The sequence below is a fragment of the Saccopteryx leptura genome, chromosome 2, assembly GCF_036850995.1.
Source record: "Saccopteryx leptura isolate mSacLep1 chromosome 2, mSacLep1_pri_phased_curated, whole genome shotgun sequence".
Lineage (NCBI taxonomy): Eukaryota > Metazoa > Chordata > Mammalia > Chiroptera > Emballonuridae > Saccopteryx > Saccopteryx leptura.
Genome location: NC_089504.1, coordinates 180155112 through 180174811, shown reverse-complemented (window position 1 = coordinate 180174811; position 19700 = coordinate 180155112). Strand labels below are relative to the sequence as shown.

Sequence of the window (19700 nt, the reverse complement as noted above, 5' to 3'; positions counted from 1 at the left end):
CCTACTCACTAGGGAAAGAGATGGGTTTCAAACTGTAAAAGAAAATGCAGTTGGAGGGCAGGCCTCTAACAGTGCTGGCTGCTCCTGGTTGATGCCCTGTCACCAGAGTCTGGAACAGGGTCCAGGAGCTGGGGTCCCATGGGACCTTGGCTAATTTCCTCCTGGGAAGTTATATGGGTGTTATGAGGCAACCACTAACAGGACTTGGTTACCTCTATAAAAGTATTTAAACTTTGGTCTGACCTGAAGCTAAAAATTGGATTCTAGTGATGTTTTCAGGCCACTAACTCCCTTTAGTGACCATGGACTGATGGTGTCATTTTTTCTGTGCCTTAGTTTCCTCATAAAAAGTCAGGTAATTCAACCTTAAAGTTGTCGCATAAGTGATGATAGCACACACTGCAAACATTTTTCCTGGCGGTCCCCCTTCTTGTTCCCACCAAATTTCCTGTCCCAGACACCTTCTCTGTGCTGGGTGCTGTAGGGAAACGTCCAGAGCCAGAGAGGAATGACTTGGGTTGGTAAGGCGGAAATAACAGATCACTCTGCAGCTTTGGGGGGATTCAAAGGGGAACAAAGCGCGTGCATGAGTTTGATGTAAATATAAGAGCTACTACTGATGTAATTCTTTCCCCTCTCAGAGCCCCCAGCTCCGCAGCCCCTGCGGCGAGTGCTCTTGGCTGGAGCGCTGGGTGCCCGCGGGGGCTGCTGGCCCGGGGAGTGCCAGCGGTCCGCTCTGGGCACCAGGTCGAGTTCCGGGAGCAGGAAGCGGTGGGTGCGCTGGGCCGGGGAGGGGGCTGGGCGGTGGGCTTCGGAGGCGGAGGCTCCCGGTCCGCACCCCCTTCAAGGCCCAGGCTGTTACGCGGAGAGGCTGGGATAGAAAGAAGTCGTGTCCACTCGAGCGGCGGGGCAGGTGCGGAGGTCACAGTCCCAGTGCCTGGGAGGAGCCCCGGGAGGGGGCTCGCGGGCTCGCGGGTGGGAAGGAGTGAGCCGGAGCCGCGCGGCGGCGGGGGCGAGGAGGCGGCGCGGGGGCGGGGCGGGGGCGGAGGCGGCGGGGCCCGGGATCTGCTCTCCCGGCGCCCGCCCAGCACTCCCCGCCGAGCTGCGGCCGCGCCGACTTGGGCCGAAACTTCTTGGGGTCCCGCATTCGGAGTAGAGCGCGCAGTCCAGCGACGACCGACGGTGGGGCTCGAGCTGGGCGCTCAAAGCCTGGGGTCTCCCTCCGCGTAGTGCGGGATCCGCAACCGACTTCCCTGCCGGCCGAACGCGGGGTCCCGGGCGCCAAGCAGGGAGCCCTCCCAGAGGCACGAGCGAGCGCGAACTCCCAGGGCCGCGGCCATCCGGGCCCAGCAACGCGCCGCCTGCGGAAGCTGCCCCAGCACCGGGGTCCGGCAGACGCCTGGCGGGACCCCCGGAGGCGAACACGCACGGCCGCGGATGCAGAGTCCGGTGCGGCGGCCCGAGCGGTCCGCGCCCTGAGAGGAGCGACCCCGGCCCCCGCCGCTCCTGGGCTCCCGCTCGCCGCGGCGCCTGGCCAACCTAGAGCAGCCGTCGCTGGAGGAGCCGGAGCCCTCGAGCTTGACGAGCGGCGGGACATGCAGGTAAGCGCCGGCTGCCCGCTGCGGGAAAGGAGCGCTCGCGGTTTGCCGCCGCCCCAGCCCCCGGCCTCGCCGCCCGGAGATACCGCTGCTCAGCTCCCGCCTCCGAAACTTCCTAACGCTGCCGGGTTCCCGCCCCCTCGGTGGCCGCGGGCCCGCCGAGTCTGGGCGCCGCGCGGGGACGAGCGCGTCCGGGAGCGGGGCCCTGCCCTCCGCAGGCGACCTGGTGGAGCTGGCTGGGAGCGGGGTCTGCGGCGCCGGCCGAGCCCCGTCTGATGGGGGCGGGAGCGCGGAAAGGGAAGAGGCTCCCCCGCTCCCGGACGCGAACAAAGCTGGGGCCATTTGCCGCCTGCAGCCAGTGTACGGCGCGGGGCGCAGGCCGCCGGGGCGCCTTCCCCGGCTCCTCGGGCGCTTGCGGCTCTGGGTCCCCGAGTGTAAGGCGTCCGAGGAGGTGGCGGAGGAGGTGCCGCCCTCTGGCGTGCGCAGGGACTTCCCCCCCGGCCCTGCAGGCGCGGGTCGGAGAACCGTGAGCCCCTCGGACCTCTTCGCTCACTTTTCCTGGCGTGGTCGGGCCCAGCTGGTATGCTCTGCTCGAGGTCCGCGCCCGCATCAGGCAGATTGGGCGAGGACTACATCTGGATTATTTTAGCTCCTGGAGCAGTGTTATTAATAGTTTGATGCCTGAATTCCTGCTTGAGCCCGGAGCAGATCAAGCCCTGAGCGGTGGTCTGAGGTTTCCGTTTTCTTTCATTGCCCCTCCGCTGCTTACTCTCATTTATCCGTGCCTCAGATGGGGGAAATGACCGTCTTTGGTGGATCCTCATGCATATTTGGCCATGTACTTAAGTAAGAGCCAGATTTCCTAGATGTCTTCATACTCAAATCGCCGTGAGAGATCAGTTTGCTTGAAGCATGATTGGTTCTGTTTACAGAAAGGAAAGCTGAGGTTGTTTAGCGGAGGTGGGGTGGAGGGGAGGTCGAGATCTGAATTGGGTAGGCTTGCTCTACATGACACACCTGGCCAGGTTGGCAACAACTTTCACTTACTACAGCCGTGGGCAGAGTTTCAGCCTGGTACCTGGAGGAGAAAGGCTCAGGATCATGTTGCCAATCCCCTGAACTGCTGTAGTTACCTAGAATATTACCACTTGACAGAACTGTGATGGGACCACTGTGTTATGCCATCAGTGTGGGTGTAGAAGCCTTTGGGTCAGTGGAGCAGGGTCACACTCCCAGTCAGATATCAGCACTTGGGCACGCACATGGGTGGAAGCTTAGGAGGACCTTTTTTGTAGCTGGCCCTGAGGCGACACAGGGCACCAGGAACAGTGGGCACACCCTCAGAAAGCCTGAGGATTCTTTCCTGGTGCCAGCTGCTCCTGCTGCTGTGTGATTCACCTGTGGGGTTATTGTATCAAAGGCCAGACTGTCAGTCTCAGGCATGGGCGAGTGGGTGCCACCTGAGTTTGTTCCCTGTCCGGGCACACACACACACAAACATAAGTCCAGGCAAACACACCACCTATGAGAGGTGGAAGGCTGAGTGATTTTTCTCCATTTCAAAATAGTGCTTATTGTCTCTGTGACACAAAAAGTCTGTAATTAGTTATAAATGGCAAGAAGACTTGTGTCTCTTCCAAAGAGGGGTCAATGCTGAGATCCCTGTGCAGCTGTGAAAGGAGTGAGGCGCTGGGCTCTCCATGCTGCTGTTGGGCCAGGAGCACAGGGAAGGGGGCTGGCTCAAAGCCAGGCCTCCCACTACAGGGCCCGGCAGGAGCGGACACCAGGAGAGAAGGGAGTGGAGCAAAGGGACGTTAAGGGACAATATATGGATAATAGTTAAGGGCATCCAGGAGTAACTGTTCCCCTTCTTTTGCTAAAAGAAATCAGACAGAAGGCCTGTGACACAGGGTGGGGTCTGCTTGCCAGGAACCAGCTTTGGAGGAGCTTGCTGGCTCTTTACATCTGTGGCTCTCCTACTTCACCAGGCTCTGATTTCTTCCGTATTGGGGTATAAATATGTGAGGGAGGGAGGGTGTGTGTGTGTGTGTGTGTGTGTGTGTCTAGGTGTTTGCTCAGCAAGTCTGAAAACAGCCCTCTCTTTAAGACATTTGGTAGTTGTACTATCTCCAAGGGTGTCTTTGGCTTGAAACAAACCTTTTCTAAAAAATTTTCTATCCCAAAAATTTAAGTTAGAGGGATATTGCCAAACTGCTGGGAGCCATATGTTGTAATATGAAAAAACTTGGGGTTGTCTTCACCTGTATATTTCAGCCTCCTCTTGCTCTAGTCACAGCTGAAAGGTTTTTTGTTGTTGTTGCTGTTGTTTGTTTATACTTTTTCAAGAGAGCAGGAAACCAGGCTAGTCTGTTCTAATTTTTACCCCCAAGATAGTTCTGCTGGTTTTTGGATTGCCCCAGCTGGCACCTCTAGCAGGGGAGGAAATTTTTATGTGAAGAGAGAGTTCTTGCCTCCTCTGATATAAAACCAATGTGTCCAAAAAAGCTTTCCTGTTGGCCAGTCGGATTTTCTCTCCCTAGTGCCCTTTCTTGCTGCCTGTATTTATCTCCCTAATCTTCTAAACAAGACTTCAGACTCCACCTTTGTTCCAGCCCCACACCTGAGCAGTCTTTAGAGTTTGTCCATATGGTGGTTGTTTTTGTAACTCTTTCAGGTATCTCAAGATTCATATGAATGATACATAAAAATCCTCCACTGAAGATGGGGGCTCCCTGCCCTCACTGAAGGGCATCCGTGGCTGGTTTTCTGTGGAGCATTTTCAAATTGTATCCAGGAGTCCAGAAAAATCCCACAGAGGGTTTGGGAATAAATACTATGATGAAGATGAAAAGACCTTATTGTTTTTAATTTGAGCCACTTTTTAAAGTAAAAACCATCTACCCATCTCTGAGGAGCAGCCTGTTCACTGCCCCCTCCTCCTGCCAGCACACTGATGAGCCTGGAAAGCAGACCTGCTGCTGGGGACAGTTCTGGCCTGGCGTTCCCTTCAGCAAGAAGAGCAGGTGATGGATTGCCCTGCTCCTACCAGGCCCTCTCCAGGGCAGCTCTGTTGACCTGGCTAAATTTAAACCTCCGCCCCTCCGTCCTACTTCACCTGCTGGCTGGGCCTCTGGCCACTGGGCTGGCCCCTCCTGCAGCGTTTTCTTCTTTGCCCCTGTGGTTGCAGGTGAGCCATTTTGTGCTGCACAAAGCTCCTTCTAGACTTTCTAAAGTGGTCTTTCTTGTCCCTGCTTCTTCACCTATGTGGCTTTCTTTACAACTCTTTTTCCTCCTGGATGATTTGGAACCTGGTTGGTCCTGGAGGCAGACTGTCCCCTGACCCCTGCAAACACTATGCATGAAGTTTCGCCCTGGCCGGTTGGCTCAGCGGTAGAGCATCGGCCTGGCATGCAGGAGTCCCGGGTTTGATTCCTGGCCAGGGCACACAGGAGAAGTGCCCATCTGCTTCTCCACCCCTCCCCCTCTCCTTCCTCTCTGTCTCTCTCTTCCCCTCCCGCAGCTGAGGTTCCATTGGAGCAAAGTTTGCCCGGGCGCTGAGGATGGCTCTGTGGCCTCTGCCTCAGGCACTAGAATGGCTCTGGATGCAACAGAGTGACGCCCCAGATGGGCAGAGCATCGCCCCCTGGTGGGCATGCCTGTGGATCCTGGTCGGGCGCATGTGGGAGTCTGTCTGACTGTCTCTCCCCATTTCCAGCTTCAGAAAAATGAAAAAAAAAAAAAAAAGTTTCAGGAAACCTGGACCCAGGTTGCAGTGCTGACTGTAATCATTGCTCAGCCCAGGGGCCCCTCTGAATAAGTCCAGTACTTAAGGGCACAGGGTATTTTCTTAGAATTTCTTTTTGTATCCCCAAACCCCTAAAGAACCCAACTTGCCCATTTGCCCTTTTTTTTTTCATCATTATATTTTCTTGAGGTTTTGTCTAATAGGTTTATGGTGGTGGGATGGGGGATAGGAGGATGGGGAGGGTGATGGTGGGAGGGGGCATATTGTAGCTTCTCTTTGGGGTCTCACTTGTCTCTTCTATAAAGTGAGGCGTTGCATCAGACTGTGGCAGAGGCCCCTTTCAGCTCTCACATTCTGTCGTTTTTAAATAGCTTTAACTGGTTCAGTGTTGGAAATCCCTCTGCTCTAGACCAGGCCCCGGGGGTGGGGAAGCAGCCAATCAAAGGAGGTGCGTTCCCACCAGAGGGGTGTAAAGGTGGAAGGGTGGAAGGGTAGAGGGTGGAGGGGTAGAAGGGTAGAGGGGTGGAAGGTGGATGGTGGAGCGGTGGAAGGGTGGAGGGTGGAGGGGTAGAAGGGTGGAGGGTGGAGGGGTAGAATGGTGAAGGGGTGGAGGGTGGAGGGGTAGAAGGGTGGAAGGGTGGAGGGTGAAGGGTGGATGGTGGAGCAGTGGAAGGGTGGAGGGTGGAGGGGTAGAAGGGTGGAGGGGTAGAAGGATGGAAGGGTGGAGGGGTAGAACGGTGAAGGGGTGGAGGGTGGAGGGGTAGAAGAGTGGAAGGGTGGAGGGTGAAGGGTGGATGGTGGAGCGCTGGGAGGGTGGAGGGTGGAGGGGTAGAAGGGTGGAGGGTGGAGGGGTAGAAGGGTGGAAGGGTGGAGGGTGGAGGGTGGAGGGGTAGAAGGGTGGAGGGTGGAAGGGTGGAGGGTGGAGGGTGGAGGGGTAGAAGGATGGAGGGTGGAGGGGTAGAAGGATGGAGGGTGGAGGGGTAGAAGAGTGGAGGGTGGAAGGGTGGAGGGTGGAGGGGTAGAAGGGTGGAAGGGTGGAGGGTGAAGGGGTAGAAGGGTGGAGGGTGGAAGGGTGGAGGGTGGAGGGGTAGAAGGGTGGAGGGTGGAGGGGTGGAAGGGTGGAGGGTGGAGGGGTGGAAGGGTGGAGGGTGGAGGGGTGGAAGGGTGGAGGGTGGAGGGGTGGAAGGGTGGAGGGTGGAGGGGTAGAAGGGTGGAGGATGGAGGGGTGGAAGGGTAGAGGGTGGAGGGGTGGAAGGGTGGAGGGTGGAGGGGTGGAAGGGTGGAGGGTGGAGGGGTGGAAGGGTGGAGGGTGGAGGGGTGGAAGGGTGGAGGGTGGAGGGGTAGAAGGGTGGAGGATGGAGGGGTGGAAGGGTAGAGGGTGGAGGGGTGGAAGGGGTAGAAGGGTGGAGGGTGGAAGGGTGGAGGGTGGAGGGGTAGAAGGGTGGAGGGTGGAGGGGTGGAAGGGTGGAGGGTGGAGGGGTGGAAGGGTGGAGGGTGGAGGGGTAGAAGGGTGGAGGGTGGAAGGGTGGAGGGTGGAGGGTGGAGGGGTAGAAGGATGGAGGGTGGAGGGGTAGAAGGATGGAGGGTGGAGGGGTAGAAGAGTGGAGGGTGGAAGGGTGGAGGGTGGAGGGGTAGAAGGGTGGAAGGGTGGAGGGTGAAGGGGTAGAAGGGTGGAGGGTGGAAGGGTGGAGGGTGGAGGGGTAGAAGGGTGGAGGGTGGAGGGGTGGAAGGGTGGAGGGTGGAGGGGTGGAAGGGTGGAGGGTGGAGGGGTGGAAGGGTGGAGGGTGGAGGGGTGGAAGGGTGGAGGGTGGAGGGGTAGAAGGGTGGAGGATGGAGGGGTGGAAGGGTAGAGGGTGGAGGGGTGGAAGGGGTAGAAGGGTGGAGGGTGGAAGGGTGGAGGGTGGAGGGGTAGAAGGGTGGAGGGTGGAGAGGTAGAAGGGTGGAGGGTGGAGGGTGGAGGGTGGAGGGGTAGAAGGGTGGAGGGTGGAGGGGTAGAAGGGTGGAGGGTGGAGGGTGGAGGGTGGAGGGGTGGAAGGGTAGAGGGTGGAGGGGTAGAAGGGTGGAGGGTGGAGGGGTGGAAGGGTAGAGGGTGGAGGGGTGGAAGGGTGGAGGGTGGAGGGGTGGAAGGGTGGAGGGTGGAGGGTGGAGGGGTAGAAGGGTGGAGGGGTGGAAGGGTGGAGGGGTAGAAGGGTGGAAGGGTGGAAGAGTGGAAGGGTGGAAGGGTGGAGGGGTAGAAGGGTGGAGGGGTGGAAAGGTGGAAGGGTGGAAGGGCGGAGGGGTGGAAAGGTGGAAGGGTAGAAGGGTGGAGGGGTGGAAAGGTGGAAGGGTGGAAGGGTGGAGGGGTGGAAAGGTGGAAGGGTGGAAGGGTGGTGGAAAGGTGGAAGGGTGGAAGGGTGGTGGAAAGGTGGAAGGGTGGAAGGGTGGAAGGGTGGTGGAAAGGTGGAAGGGTGGAGGGGTGGAGGGTGGAAGGGTGGAAAGGTGGAAGGGTGGAAGGGTGGAAGGGTGGTGGAAAGGTGGAAGGGTGGAAGGGTGGAGGGGTGGAGGGTGGAAGGGTGGAGGGTGGAGGGGTGGAGGGTGGAGGGGTGGAGGAGCAGTTCCAGCCCTGCTGCTTTCACAGAGTTACTGTTTCACAAATCATGGTCTTGCAGTTAGGGTTTGTGGTCGAGTTGGAGACTCAGGTTGTGCTCCTGGCTTTGGGCTCCGGCCTGGCAGGGGCCTCTGTGGTTAGCCAGCCTCCCGAGGATTATGGTGAGGCTCTGTCTCCAGCTTCGGGTGATTTCAGGGCTGCTGCCTGAGTTGCTGTAGGGGGAGGCACCCAGAGTCATTCCTAAGCGGGTTTCCAGTCCTCCTCTACAGCTTCCTTCAGCCCAGAAATGCTAACCCTTCAAAGGTTAGTCTTGTCTGACTGATTGATAAAGGGTCAGGAGTGGATTTCCTGAGGTCTGGAAAATGATAGCTGGGCTTAAGATAGAAAAGGCAGTGGATTAAAAGTTCTTGGTTTACAAACTGGAGCCCTGAAAGGTCACTTTAGAATGATCTGAATGTTCAGATTTGCTCTGAGTCCTTATGGAGGAGCAAAAAATAGGGTAACAAAGATTTTCTGAAACTAGTGCAAAACTAAGCCTGTTTGCTGCTGAGCTTTACTCTGCCCTCAGAGAGGAGCTGGACTTTGAAGGGACAAATGGAGAGCTTCCCTGAGCCCTTGGTGTGTCACTGCGGAGGTGGCTGCCCTTGAGGCAGCTCCTGTGTCTGAATACGGATTTTTGCACATCCACTCATTTCTCTTCTTTCTCTTCCTAGAGGATACCCAGAGATGAAGGATGGTTTCCATTGTAGAGGGAGCTTGGAGTACAGTTGAATCCTTTTCCTAAACTCATGTCTAAGATTACATACCTTACCCATAGTCATTGAGAAGTTTCTCCTGGGAAAATTTGAGCAACAAATTTTTTTTTTAATTTTTTTATTGATTCGTTTTACAAAGAGAGAGGGAAGAGACAGGTGGAGGAAAGCAAGAAGTATCAATTCATAGTTGCTTCACTTTAGTTGTTCATTGACTGCTTGTTGTATGTGCCTTTACCAGGCAAACGCAGGGTCTTGAATGGGCGACCTCAGCGTTCCAGGTCCACGCTCTATCCACTGCACTACCACAGGTCAGGTGAGCAACAGATTCTTAAATACCTCATACAAGGGGGATACAAGATCTGCAATCAAAGTGGTCAAACCTTTAAAGAGATTGTGTATATATAAGTTTTGAACTAGAAAATGTTAAATCACACTCAGAAGCAGAAGCTGGTAATCAGGGGAATGGTTCTAGATTGTACTGTCAGGATAATCCCTGAGACAAGAGGCTATAGAAAGCCAGGACAGGCCTGACCTGTGGTGGTGCAGTGGATGAAGCATTGACCTGGAAATGCTGAGGTTGCCGGTTTGAAGCCCTGGGCTTGCCTGGTCAGGGCACATATGGGAGTTGATGCTTCCAGCTCCTCCCTCTTCTCTCTCTCTCTGTCTCTCTCTCCTCTCTGTCTCTCTCTCCTCTCTAAAAATGAATAAATAAATAAATAAATTTAAAAAAAAAAAAAAAAAAAAAAAAAAAAAAAAAAAAGAAAGCCAGGACAATGGGTTTAGAGCAGTGGTAGTCAACCTGGGCCCTACCGCCCCCTAGTGGGCGTTCCAGCTTTCATGGTGGGCGGTAGCAGAGCAACCAAAGTATAAATAAAAAGATAGATTTAACTATAGTAAGTTGTTTTATAAAGATTTATTCTGCCAAACTTAGCAAAAATTTGACATAAAGTACTTGGTAAGTAATTATTATTATATGCTTTAACTTGCTATAACTCTGCTTTATAAATTTTATAAAGTAAAGTTACTTCCCTACTTTATAAATCACCATTACTGTGGAACCAGTGGGCGGTTAGAAAATTTTACTACTAACAGAGATGCAAAAGTGGGCGGTAGGTATAAAAAGGTTGACTACCCCTGCTTTAGTGACTAGGGCTTCAGGATCAGAGGCCTGGTGAGAATCCCAGTGCTTAGTAGCTAGCTGTGTAACCTAAGCCAGGGCAGGTGACCTGACTTCTCGGTGCCTCAGTTTCCTCACTTGTGAAATGGAAGTAGTACGTTGACACTCCTCCCATGTGATTGCTGTGAGGTAGGTGGTGGTAAGGTTATAAATAAGTTTGTAAATATGATATATATGTTTGCTCGCTTATAGTTTGCATTGGGTGTGGAAGACAGGCTGTAAGCAGGCAGGGTCGTTATAGCCTAAGCAGGCTTCCCCAAACTACAGCCCACGGGCCACATGCGACCCCCTGAGGCCATTTATCCGGCCCCCCACCACACTTCCAGAAGGGGCACCTCTTTCATTGGTGGTCAGTGAGAGGAGCACTGTATGTGGCGGCCCTCCAATGGTCTGAGGGACAGTGAACTGGTCCCCTGTGTAAAAAGTTTGGGGACCCCTGGAAGGCTTAGTTTTAAGAATAAGCCTTTCCCACCCTTGACTGTTGCATGATGTGGGGTGGTGCATTCTCATGAGAAATCCCATTATGCCTCAGATAAGTGACTTTGTATCAGAGACTTCCTGGTTTGTATATTGGATTAAAGGTTTTGATTTCTATACTATAAAATGGGACAGAGGAGCCCATGCTGGAGGAGAGCAGAGAAAGGCCATGTGGAGAAGAGGAAAAGCAGCCAAGATGGCAGAATGCTGAAGGAGAAGCCAATTTGTGCAGTTTGTGCAGAGAGAAGGAGATGGCACACAGAGGTGAATAAGGCTGGTGAGCTAGAAACCTTTGATTCTAGGAAACTCGGATAAGTCAGTGGCTTTGGGAGCCCTGAATGGAAAGGGAAGTGTTTTCCCACTGTGTGTATTTCTTGCCTTGTATTTCAAGGGTGCATGCTAGGATTAAAGCTAATGGCCCACCAGTTCTTGGCTCCGTTGTTTCATTACCGTCTGTCCGGATTAGTGTATGTAAAGCACTAAAAACCATGTCTGGGACTTATGGCACTATTGCTCTGCATTTAAAGATGTAGGCTGCTTTATTTATTTATTTTTGTGTGTGACAGAGACAGAGTCAGAAAGAGGGACAGATAGGGACAGACAGGAAGGGAGAGAGATGAGAAGCATCAATTCTTTCTTGCGGCTCCTTAGTTTCCTTAGTTGTTCATTGATTGCTTTCTCATATGTGCCTTGACTGAGGGGCTACAGCAGACCGAGTGACCCCTTGTTCAAGCCAGTGACCTTGGGCTCAAGCCAGCGACCTTGGGCTTCAAGCCAGAGACCTTTGGGCTCAAGCCAGAGAGCATGGGGTCGTGTCTTTGACCCCTGTGCTCATGTCAGTGACCCCTGCGCTCAAGGTGGGCGACCTCAGGGTTTCGAACCTGGATCCTCCGCGTCCCAGTCCAATGCTCTATCCATTGTGCCACCGCCTGGTCAGGCAAGATGTAGGTTGCTTTAGATGAGACAATGTCAGCATACCCACTGCCATGTCAGTGTGCACTTAGCAGTCTCAGAGAAAATGACTCTCATGAACATCCACTGTGTCCAATCAGGCATAGATGTCATTTTGATCATTATATCAATGGGCATAGAATGTCCCTGTTTGTAGAATGACCAGTGACAGGGGAGGACAAATGTTCAGGGTTGGCTATTATGAAGGGAAGGAAAAAGTGGGACACTCCCTTTCCCCTTAAACACTCTCAAAAGTGACTTATTGCTCAGGCTGGATCCTTTGCTGCTTTCAAAGGGACCTGGAACATTCCTCCTTGCTGCCATTACCAGTAGGGTATTTTTTATCTGAATATGACCAGGTTGAGAGATGATACAGGAACTGGATTAGGAGCTCTAGGAGTGCTCCATCCCTAGTGCCTTGCATTTCAGGCACAATCATCTAATGCTAGGTTGTCATCCAGACTACTGGCACCATCTGGAAGTTACTGGAATTCATCTCTTTGGTCCCAGGTTGCCCCCAGCATGAGTATCCAGTAAAGCCTTAGTGAATATAATTTGAAAAGAATGGATAGGAAGAGACCTTCATTTGCCTCCTCTTCTTTTTTTTAAGATTTTATCCATTTTAGAGAGGAAAGAGAGAGAGAAAGAGAAGGGGAGGAGCGGGAAGTAAAAACTCCCATATGTGCCTTGACTGGGCAAGCCCAGGGTTTCAAACCGGCGACCTCAGCATTCCAGGTCGATGCTTCTCCACTGCTCCGCCACAGGCCAGGCCCTTTCCCTCCTCTTTGATGCTTGCTCTTCACCTGCCTCCCAGGGCCCCTGACTCCCCTAGTTGCCCTTCCCCCTCACTTGCAGCAGCTTTTCTGCTTTTCCTTCTCTCTTTAAACCTCCTCTTCTCTAATACACTTTGATGGCTGTAAATACCATCCACACTGTTACTAATCTCACATTTTCATCTCCTACCTGCTCCTTTCCCTTGACCTTCAGACTGGCACATCTGATTGCTTAAGTATCCCCTTCTCCAGGAGACCTGAAAGGCATCCCAGCCTGACCTTCTGACCTTTTCCCTTAAATCTGCTCTTTGCCCAATGTTCTTTATCTCATCCCTCTACTTGCTCATGCCATAAACCCTGCAGTCTGTCCTTCCTTCCTTCCTTCCTTCCTTCCTTCCTTCCTTCCTTCCTTCCTTCCTTCCTTCCTTCCTTCCTTCCTTCCTTCCTTCCTTCCCTTTCTTCCTCTTTCCCTTTCTTCCTCCCACTGCCCACATCCGGTCCATCAGTGAATCTTACTAAGTCTACTTTGAGAAGACACTCAGAGCCTAGCCACTTCTCCCTTGTCCATCCCTCTCTCTCCTCCTGGCTCATTCCACTAGCAGCACCCTTCAAAATTACACTAACAGCCTTCTAACTGGTCTGCTTGCTTTAGTTGGCTGCAGCAATCTATTGAAATCTGTCTGGTCATTTTTCTCCTCAGAGCCCTCCGATGGCCTTCCGTCCCATGCAGGATAAAGGTGCAGTCCTTAGGTGCTTACTAGCCCGGGTGGGTGATCTGACTGCTGCTTCCCTTGGTGGCCTCATGGATTCTATCCCTCCCTCTAGCAGGTTGGTTTCTTGCTGGCCTGTGAGCTCCTGGGCACCCTCCTGCCTCGGGTTTGCACCTGGTTGTTTCTTTGCCCTCCCTTCCTCTCCATGCCCCTTCCTCAGGTGTCATCTCAGCAAGGTCTTTTGTGACTCCCTTATATAAATTGCAACCCTCCCACCTATTCCTGAGCTTCCTCCTCTGCTCTATTTTTTTCCACTGAACATATATATATATTTAATATTTTATTTATTTGCTCTCTTGTCTGCTTCCTCTTACTAGAATATAAACACTATAAGGGCCGGGTATTTTGTCTGTTTTGTTCATTGTTGTATCTGGAGTGCATGGAACAACGCCTGACACGTGGTGAAGAAATTAAATGGACCTGACCTGTGGTGGCGCAGTGGATAAAGCGTCGACCTGGAATGCTGAGGTTGCCAGTTTGAAACCCCGAGCTTGCCTGGTCAAGGCACAAATGGGAGTTGATGCTTCCTGCTCCTCTCCCCTTCTCTCTCTCTTACCCTCTCTGTCTTCTCTAAAATGAATTTAAAAAGTCTCAAAATAATAATAATAATAATAATTAAATAGATGAATGGCAGGGCCCGTGTGCCAACATGGACGAGTCCAGCAGTGGATGGAGCAGAGCATCCTTTGGTCTGTAGCTCCCTATTCTTCCCTTCCCCTCACCAGACTATAGAGGTGAGACTATAGGGCCAATTACATACCTCTACTTATTTTAACTGATGAAATTAAGACACGTTCACTGAAAACCATTAATTTATTTTCCATTTTTATTAAGTGAGAGGCAAGAAGGCAGAGACAGACTCCTGCATGCACCCGGATTGGGATCTACCTGGCAAGTCCACTAGGGAGCGATGCTCTGCCCTCTGGGGGCTTTGGCCTGTTGCTTGGCAGTGAAGCTATATAAGTGCCTGAGGCAAGGCCATGGTGCCATCCTCAGCACCCAGGGCCAACTTGCTCTAATGAGCCATGGCTGTGGGATAGGAAAGGAGGGGCGGGGTGAGAGGGAGAAGCAGATGGTCACTTCTGTGTGCCCTGACCAGGAATCGAACCCGGGACTTCCACACATGGGGCTGATGCTCTACCACTGAGTCAACTAGCCAGGGCCCACATATACATTTTCTTTCTTTTTTTTTTTTTTAAATTTGTATTTATTTATTTATATTTTACAGAGACAGAGAGTGAGTCAGAGAGAGGGATAGACAGGGACAGACAGACAGGAACGGAGAGAGATGAAAAGCATCAATTATTAGTTTTTCATTGCGTGTTGCAACACCTTAGTTGTTCATTGATTGCTTTCTCATATGTGCCTTGACCACGGGCCTTCAGCAGACCAAGTAACCCCTTGCTGGAGCCAGCGACCTTGGGTTCAAGCTGGTGGGCTTTTCCTCAAACCAGATGAGCCCGCACTCAAGCTGGCGACCGCAGGGTCTTGAACCCGGGTCCTCTGCATCCCAGTCTGACGCTCTATCAACTGCGCCACCGCCTGGTCAGGCCCATTTCAAACACATGTATGTTTCTTATATGCTGTCTTCCTTCTGGATCATAATGAAGATGTTAATAAGTGCCAATCAAGGCCTGGTGTCTAGCAGCTGTACAGAATTGTAGATTAAAGGAGGGAATGGGCAGTGTGCTATGTTGTAGTCTCAGCAGAGCCAGTTCCACTGGTTTCTTTACCTTTCTGGTTCATGAGCCACATGGTGAATATAACATCTTTACCACTTCTGTTTCCTTACAGTTCTAAGACTGTGTTTCTAAGCTTCAGCACTATTGGTTACTTTGGACCCAATAATTCTTTGCTGTAGGAAGCTGTCCTGTGCATGTAGCTGGACCCCTGACCCGTCCCAATAGATACCAGGAGCACCTGTCTCCCAGTGATGACAGCCAAAAAGTTGCTAGACATTACCAAATGCCTCGTTGGGGCCAAATTGCTGCACGTTGAGTACCACTGTTCTACCTGTCTTTATTTTATCCTGCCCATCTTTTCTTATTTCATCTCCCCTGAGTCCTTTGGAATTACTATCCAGTTTTCATTCTATGTCACTGCTGCTGTTTGAGTGTGAGCCCTTGCACACCAGATGTGAAATTTGGCCCCAGCTTTCTCACCCGCTGTTTGTTCCCTGGTCCACTCCCCACAGGACATCTGTCACCCTGCTCCCAGACTAACCATGGATTATGCTGCTGCTCCAGGTCCCCCACCTGCTCAGAATGCTTGAGTGACTCTTCGTTTCCTTACTGAAATCATATGGTATCTTTACTCTGGTGTTCAGTACCCTTAACTTAACTGACCTTCCCAGATGCCTCTCCTACTGCTTCTCTGTATTGCAGCGAAACCAGAAGCCTAGCTTCCTGATGTTGGCTCCTATATCTGCTTCTCTCAGAATCCCTTCCCCTTTTTCTCTCCCTGATCATACCTACTTGTTCTTCAAGGTACAGCTCAGATGTCACCTCCTTTGTCAACTCTGTCAGAATGACCTCTCTATGGCTGGGAGTTGGCTCCCTGATGGGCTGTCATAGTTCAGAGGACACTCGTTATGATGGCCGTTTGCACACTTTGTCTTACCTTATAGTTCACGTTTGATCTTCTTCACTACTAGCTGTGTGGCTGGTTAAGCCATCTGCTCAGGTAGATCTGAGCTGCGTCCCTACATGCAGCTAGGACTGTACCAGAGAGTCATCTCAGAGCGGTGAATAGCCATCCTACTGAACTGAGGGAGGTGTCCTGAAGCAGAAGGAGTGTTGTTGTTATTCACTGTGAAAGTTAAGTGCACCATCAGCCCTCCAGACTTCAGTCTAGTCTAGCAGCGAGATTCAAGCTTTTAAAAGTATTTGCTGACCTGTGGTGGCACAGTGGATAAAGCGTCGACCTGGAAATGCTGAGGTCGCCGGTTCGAAACCCTGGGCTTGCCTGGTCAAGGCACATTATGGGAGTTGATGCTTCCAGCTCCTCTCTCCTTCTCTCTCTCTGTTTCTCTCTCTCCCTCTCTCTCTCCTCTCTAAAAATGAATAAATAAAATTAAAAAAAAATAAAAAAATTAAAAAAAAAAAGTCTTTGCTGTACTCTGATTTCTCTCCAGATCTTATAAATCTTTTGCTTTTTAAAAGCGTTTGCCCACGACACTTTCTGTCTCCTGTCCAGTAGAAGACACATGGCCTTTGAGGGTAAATGGGCTTGGGTTTGAATTCTGACTCAACCATACACAACCTGATTAATCTCACCTTGCCTGTTTAGCTTTTCTGAGCTCCCAGTTCTTTATTTTATTTTATTTTTATTTTTAGTGAGAGGAGGGGAGGCAGAGACAGACTCCTGCATGCTCCCTGACTGGGATCCACTGGGCAAGCCCACTAGGGGACGATGCTCTGCCCATCTGGAGCCCGGGCTCTGTTGCAACCGAAGAGCCATTTTTTAACATCTGAGACAGAGAGGATGGAGCCATCCTCAGCGCCCAGGGCCAACTCGTTCTAACTGAGCCATGGCTGCAGGAGGAGAAGAGAGAGAAAGAAAGAGAGAGAGAGAGAGAAGTAAGAGGAGGAAGGGTGGAGAAGCAGATAGGTGCTTCTCCTGTGTGCCCTGACCGAGAATCCAACCTGGGACATCCACACACCGGGCCAATGCTCTACTGCTGAGCCAACCAGACAGGGCCTCAGTTCTTGATCTTTTAAATAGGGCTAATAATGCCTGACTAATTGAATTTTGAGAATTCAATGTAATAATTTACTTGAATTAGGACAATTCCTGCACATAGTATATATGCAGTGTTAACTCTTCTTTAACTTGACAAAAAAAAGGGGGGGAGTGTCAAGAAACTGTCACCTTGGTGCTCCAAATACCAAATAGCTCAGGGTTTGGTCTAAAAGAACTGTTTTATAATTTAGTTTGTTTGACATTGAGGACAAAGGAGACCTGGAATTCACTTATATGACAACCATTTTAACCAAAGAACTGTGGAAAGCTCAGCAGCTCTGGCTCTTGGAATTTTCCTTGGAGGGCCCAATATGAGAGGTGGGTTCCTGGATGGCAGAAGTTATGCTCATCTTCCTTCTTCTCTCACAGCAATCGGCGTTGTTACTGTTCCGCAATATTGGTAAATTAATGAGCTAGTGACTTTGGAGAAGGTTACAATCCCCACTTGGAGAAAGCTTGTCTTGAATTACTGTATTTCATCAGTACTTACACACATTTTAACATATCTGAGATCAGGATGTATCTTAAAATCAATGTGTCATTGTCTAATTAGGAGTACTTTCCTTTCTTAGGAACAAAATGATGGTGCATTTTAGAATCGGTAGCATACTAAGTTTGGTGAAACAAGGTAATGTTATTGATTACGGTTCATTAGGATGACCTCTTGTCATTTCCTAGTGCCTGCCTTAGTGTTCCCTTGGAAATGTACTTCTTTTAAAATATTTTAAGTAAAATATTTTAGAGAGAGCAGAGAGAAAGAAAGGCAAGGGGGAAGGAGCGGGAGCATCAACTTGTAGTTGCTTCTCGAACGTGTCTTGACCCAGCAAGCTTGGGATTTCAAACTGGCGGCCTCAGCATGCCAGGTCAATGTTCTGTCCACTGTGGCACCACAGATCAGGCGGGAATGTACTTCTGTTGGTTTGCAAAATAGAGTATGTAGAGTGGCACCTTTATGTTGACCATTTATTCACTACGAGTTAAAACTGAGAGAGGATATTCTGGGCAAAAACCAGATGTCTCACAAATCCTGGATCCCAATGCTTGAGGATACTCAGCCTCCCGTGGTCACCTGTGAAACAGAAGTCTAGAGTCCCTGTTCCCAGGGATCTTGGGCAAAATATCCCTGGGACAAGTCTCCCTTTCCTCATTTGTGAGTTCACAATGTAGCTTCCTCTCCCTCTGCCTACCTCACAGAGTTGTGTGATTAAGTGAGACAGTATTGTATGAAAGTGGTTTATAACCAATGTAAGGCACTGTTTCCACTTGTAGGATGTGGTGGTGAATGGATGTGTGACCCAGAGACTTTTAAAATTTTTTATTGGTCCTGGCTGGGTGGCTCAGCAGTAGAGTATTGGCTTGGCATGTGGAAGTCCCAGGTTTGATTCCCAGTCAAGATACACAGGAGGGGCCTGACCTGTGGTGGCGCAATGGATAAATCATCCACCTGGGAAGCTGAGGTCGCTGGTTCGAAACCCTGGGCTTGCCTGGTCAGGGCACATATGGGAGTGGAAGCTTCCTGTTCCTCCTCACTTCTCTCTCTCTCTCTTCTCTCTAAAATGAATAAATAAAATCTTTAAAAAAAAAGATACATAAGAGAAGCGACAGTCTGTTTCTCCACCCTCCCCTGTCCTCCTTCTCTCTCTCTCTCTCTCTCTCTCTCTCTCTGTCTCTTTCTCTTCCTCTTCCACAGCCATGGCTTGAATGGCTCAAGTGAGTTGGCTCCAGTCGCTGAGTATGGCTTCATGACCTTGCCTCAGGTGCTGAAATGACTCGATTGCCAAGCAGCTGAATGGTAGCCCCAGATGGGCAGAGCATCACTGCCTAGTGGGTTTGCCGGGTGGATCCTGATCAGGATGCATGCAGGAGCCTGTCTCTCTGCTTCCCCGCCTCTCACTTAATATAAAAAATATATATTGATTTTAAGAGAGGGGAAGGAGAGAGACAGAGACAGAAACATTGATCTGTTTCTGAATGTGCCCTGACCGGGGATTGAACCAGTAACCTCTGTGTATTGGGATGATGCCCTAACCAACCACGACCCAGAGACTTTTTAAATTCACTGACAAGCCTGACCAGGTGGTGGCGCAGTGGATGGAGCATCGGACTGGGATGCAGAGGACCCAGGTTCGAGACCCCGAGGTCGCCAGCTTGAGCACGAGCTCATCTGGCTTGAGCAAAAAGCTCACTAGCTTGGACCCAAGGTCACTGACTCGAGCAAGGGGCTACTCGGTCTGCTGAAGGCCCGTGGTCAAGGCACATATGAGAAAGCAATCAATGAACAACTAAGGTGTCCCAATGAAAAACTGATGATTGATGCTTCTCATCTCTCTCCATTCCTGTCAGTCCCTATCTATCCCTCTCTCTGACTCTCTGTCCCTGTAAAAACAAACAAACAAACAACAACAACAAAAATTCACTGACAAAACACAACCCCAGATGACTCAACAGTGATTCATACCTGGCACTTGTCTTCTTATTTCTCTATTTCTAGGAAAGAATCTTTTAAAATGTTGTAGAAGCTTGTTTGGTGAAGTAAAATAATAGCCAGAAGTATATATAAAAAAAGGAGTTACAGCCTATAACTACAGTGTGTTCTTTTTGTTTTTTCATTTTATCTTTTCCTGTTTTACTGCCTTGGCATTGGAACAGATATAAATATTAGTAATATTGACACAAATATCTTCATCATGGAATAGTAAACCTAATCTCTGATGTACAGTGCTTAAGAAATCAAGTTCTGCCTACCAGGCAGTGGCACAGTGGATAGAGCATCAAACTGGGATACCGATGACCCAGGTTCGAGACCCCGAGGTCGCCAGCTTGAGCGTGGGCTCATCTGGTTTGAGCAAAGCTCACCAGCTTGGACCCAAGGTCGCTGGCTTGAGCAAGGAGTCACTCAGTCTGCTGTAGCCCCCCCCCCCCCAGTCAAGGCACATATGAGAAAGCAATCGATGAACAACTAAGGTGCTGCAACAAAGAATCAATGCTTCTCATCTCTCTCCCTTCCTGTCTGTCTGTCCCTATCTCTGACTCTCTCTGTATCACCAAAAAATAAACCAAACCCAAAAAAACAAGAAATCAAGTTCTGCAGCCCATTTGGTGCTGGCTCAGTCCTGGCCTCAAAAC

General features: G+C 51.0%; 1 protein-coding gene across 2 annotated transcripts in view; it reads left to right on the top strand.

Annotated features, from left to right (window-relative positions):
• The first annotated feature begins 1108 nt into the window (after window positions 1-1108).
• Window positions 1109-19700, top strand: part of WNT5B (Wnt family member 5B) — a 158604-nt gene continuing 140012 nt past the window's right edge. For both annotated transcript variants that reach the window (XR_010749283.1, XM_066369480.1), the window contains exon 1: window positions 1109-1601. Coding sequence is in view for 1 of the 2 variants with exons in the window: in XM_066369480.1 (XP_066225577.1) it covers window positions 1596-1601 (6 nt within the window). In the remaining variant the exon portion in view is untranslated. The remainder of the gene's footprint in view (window positions 1602-19700) is intronic.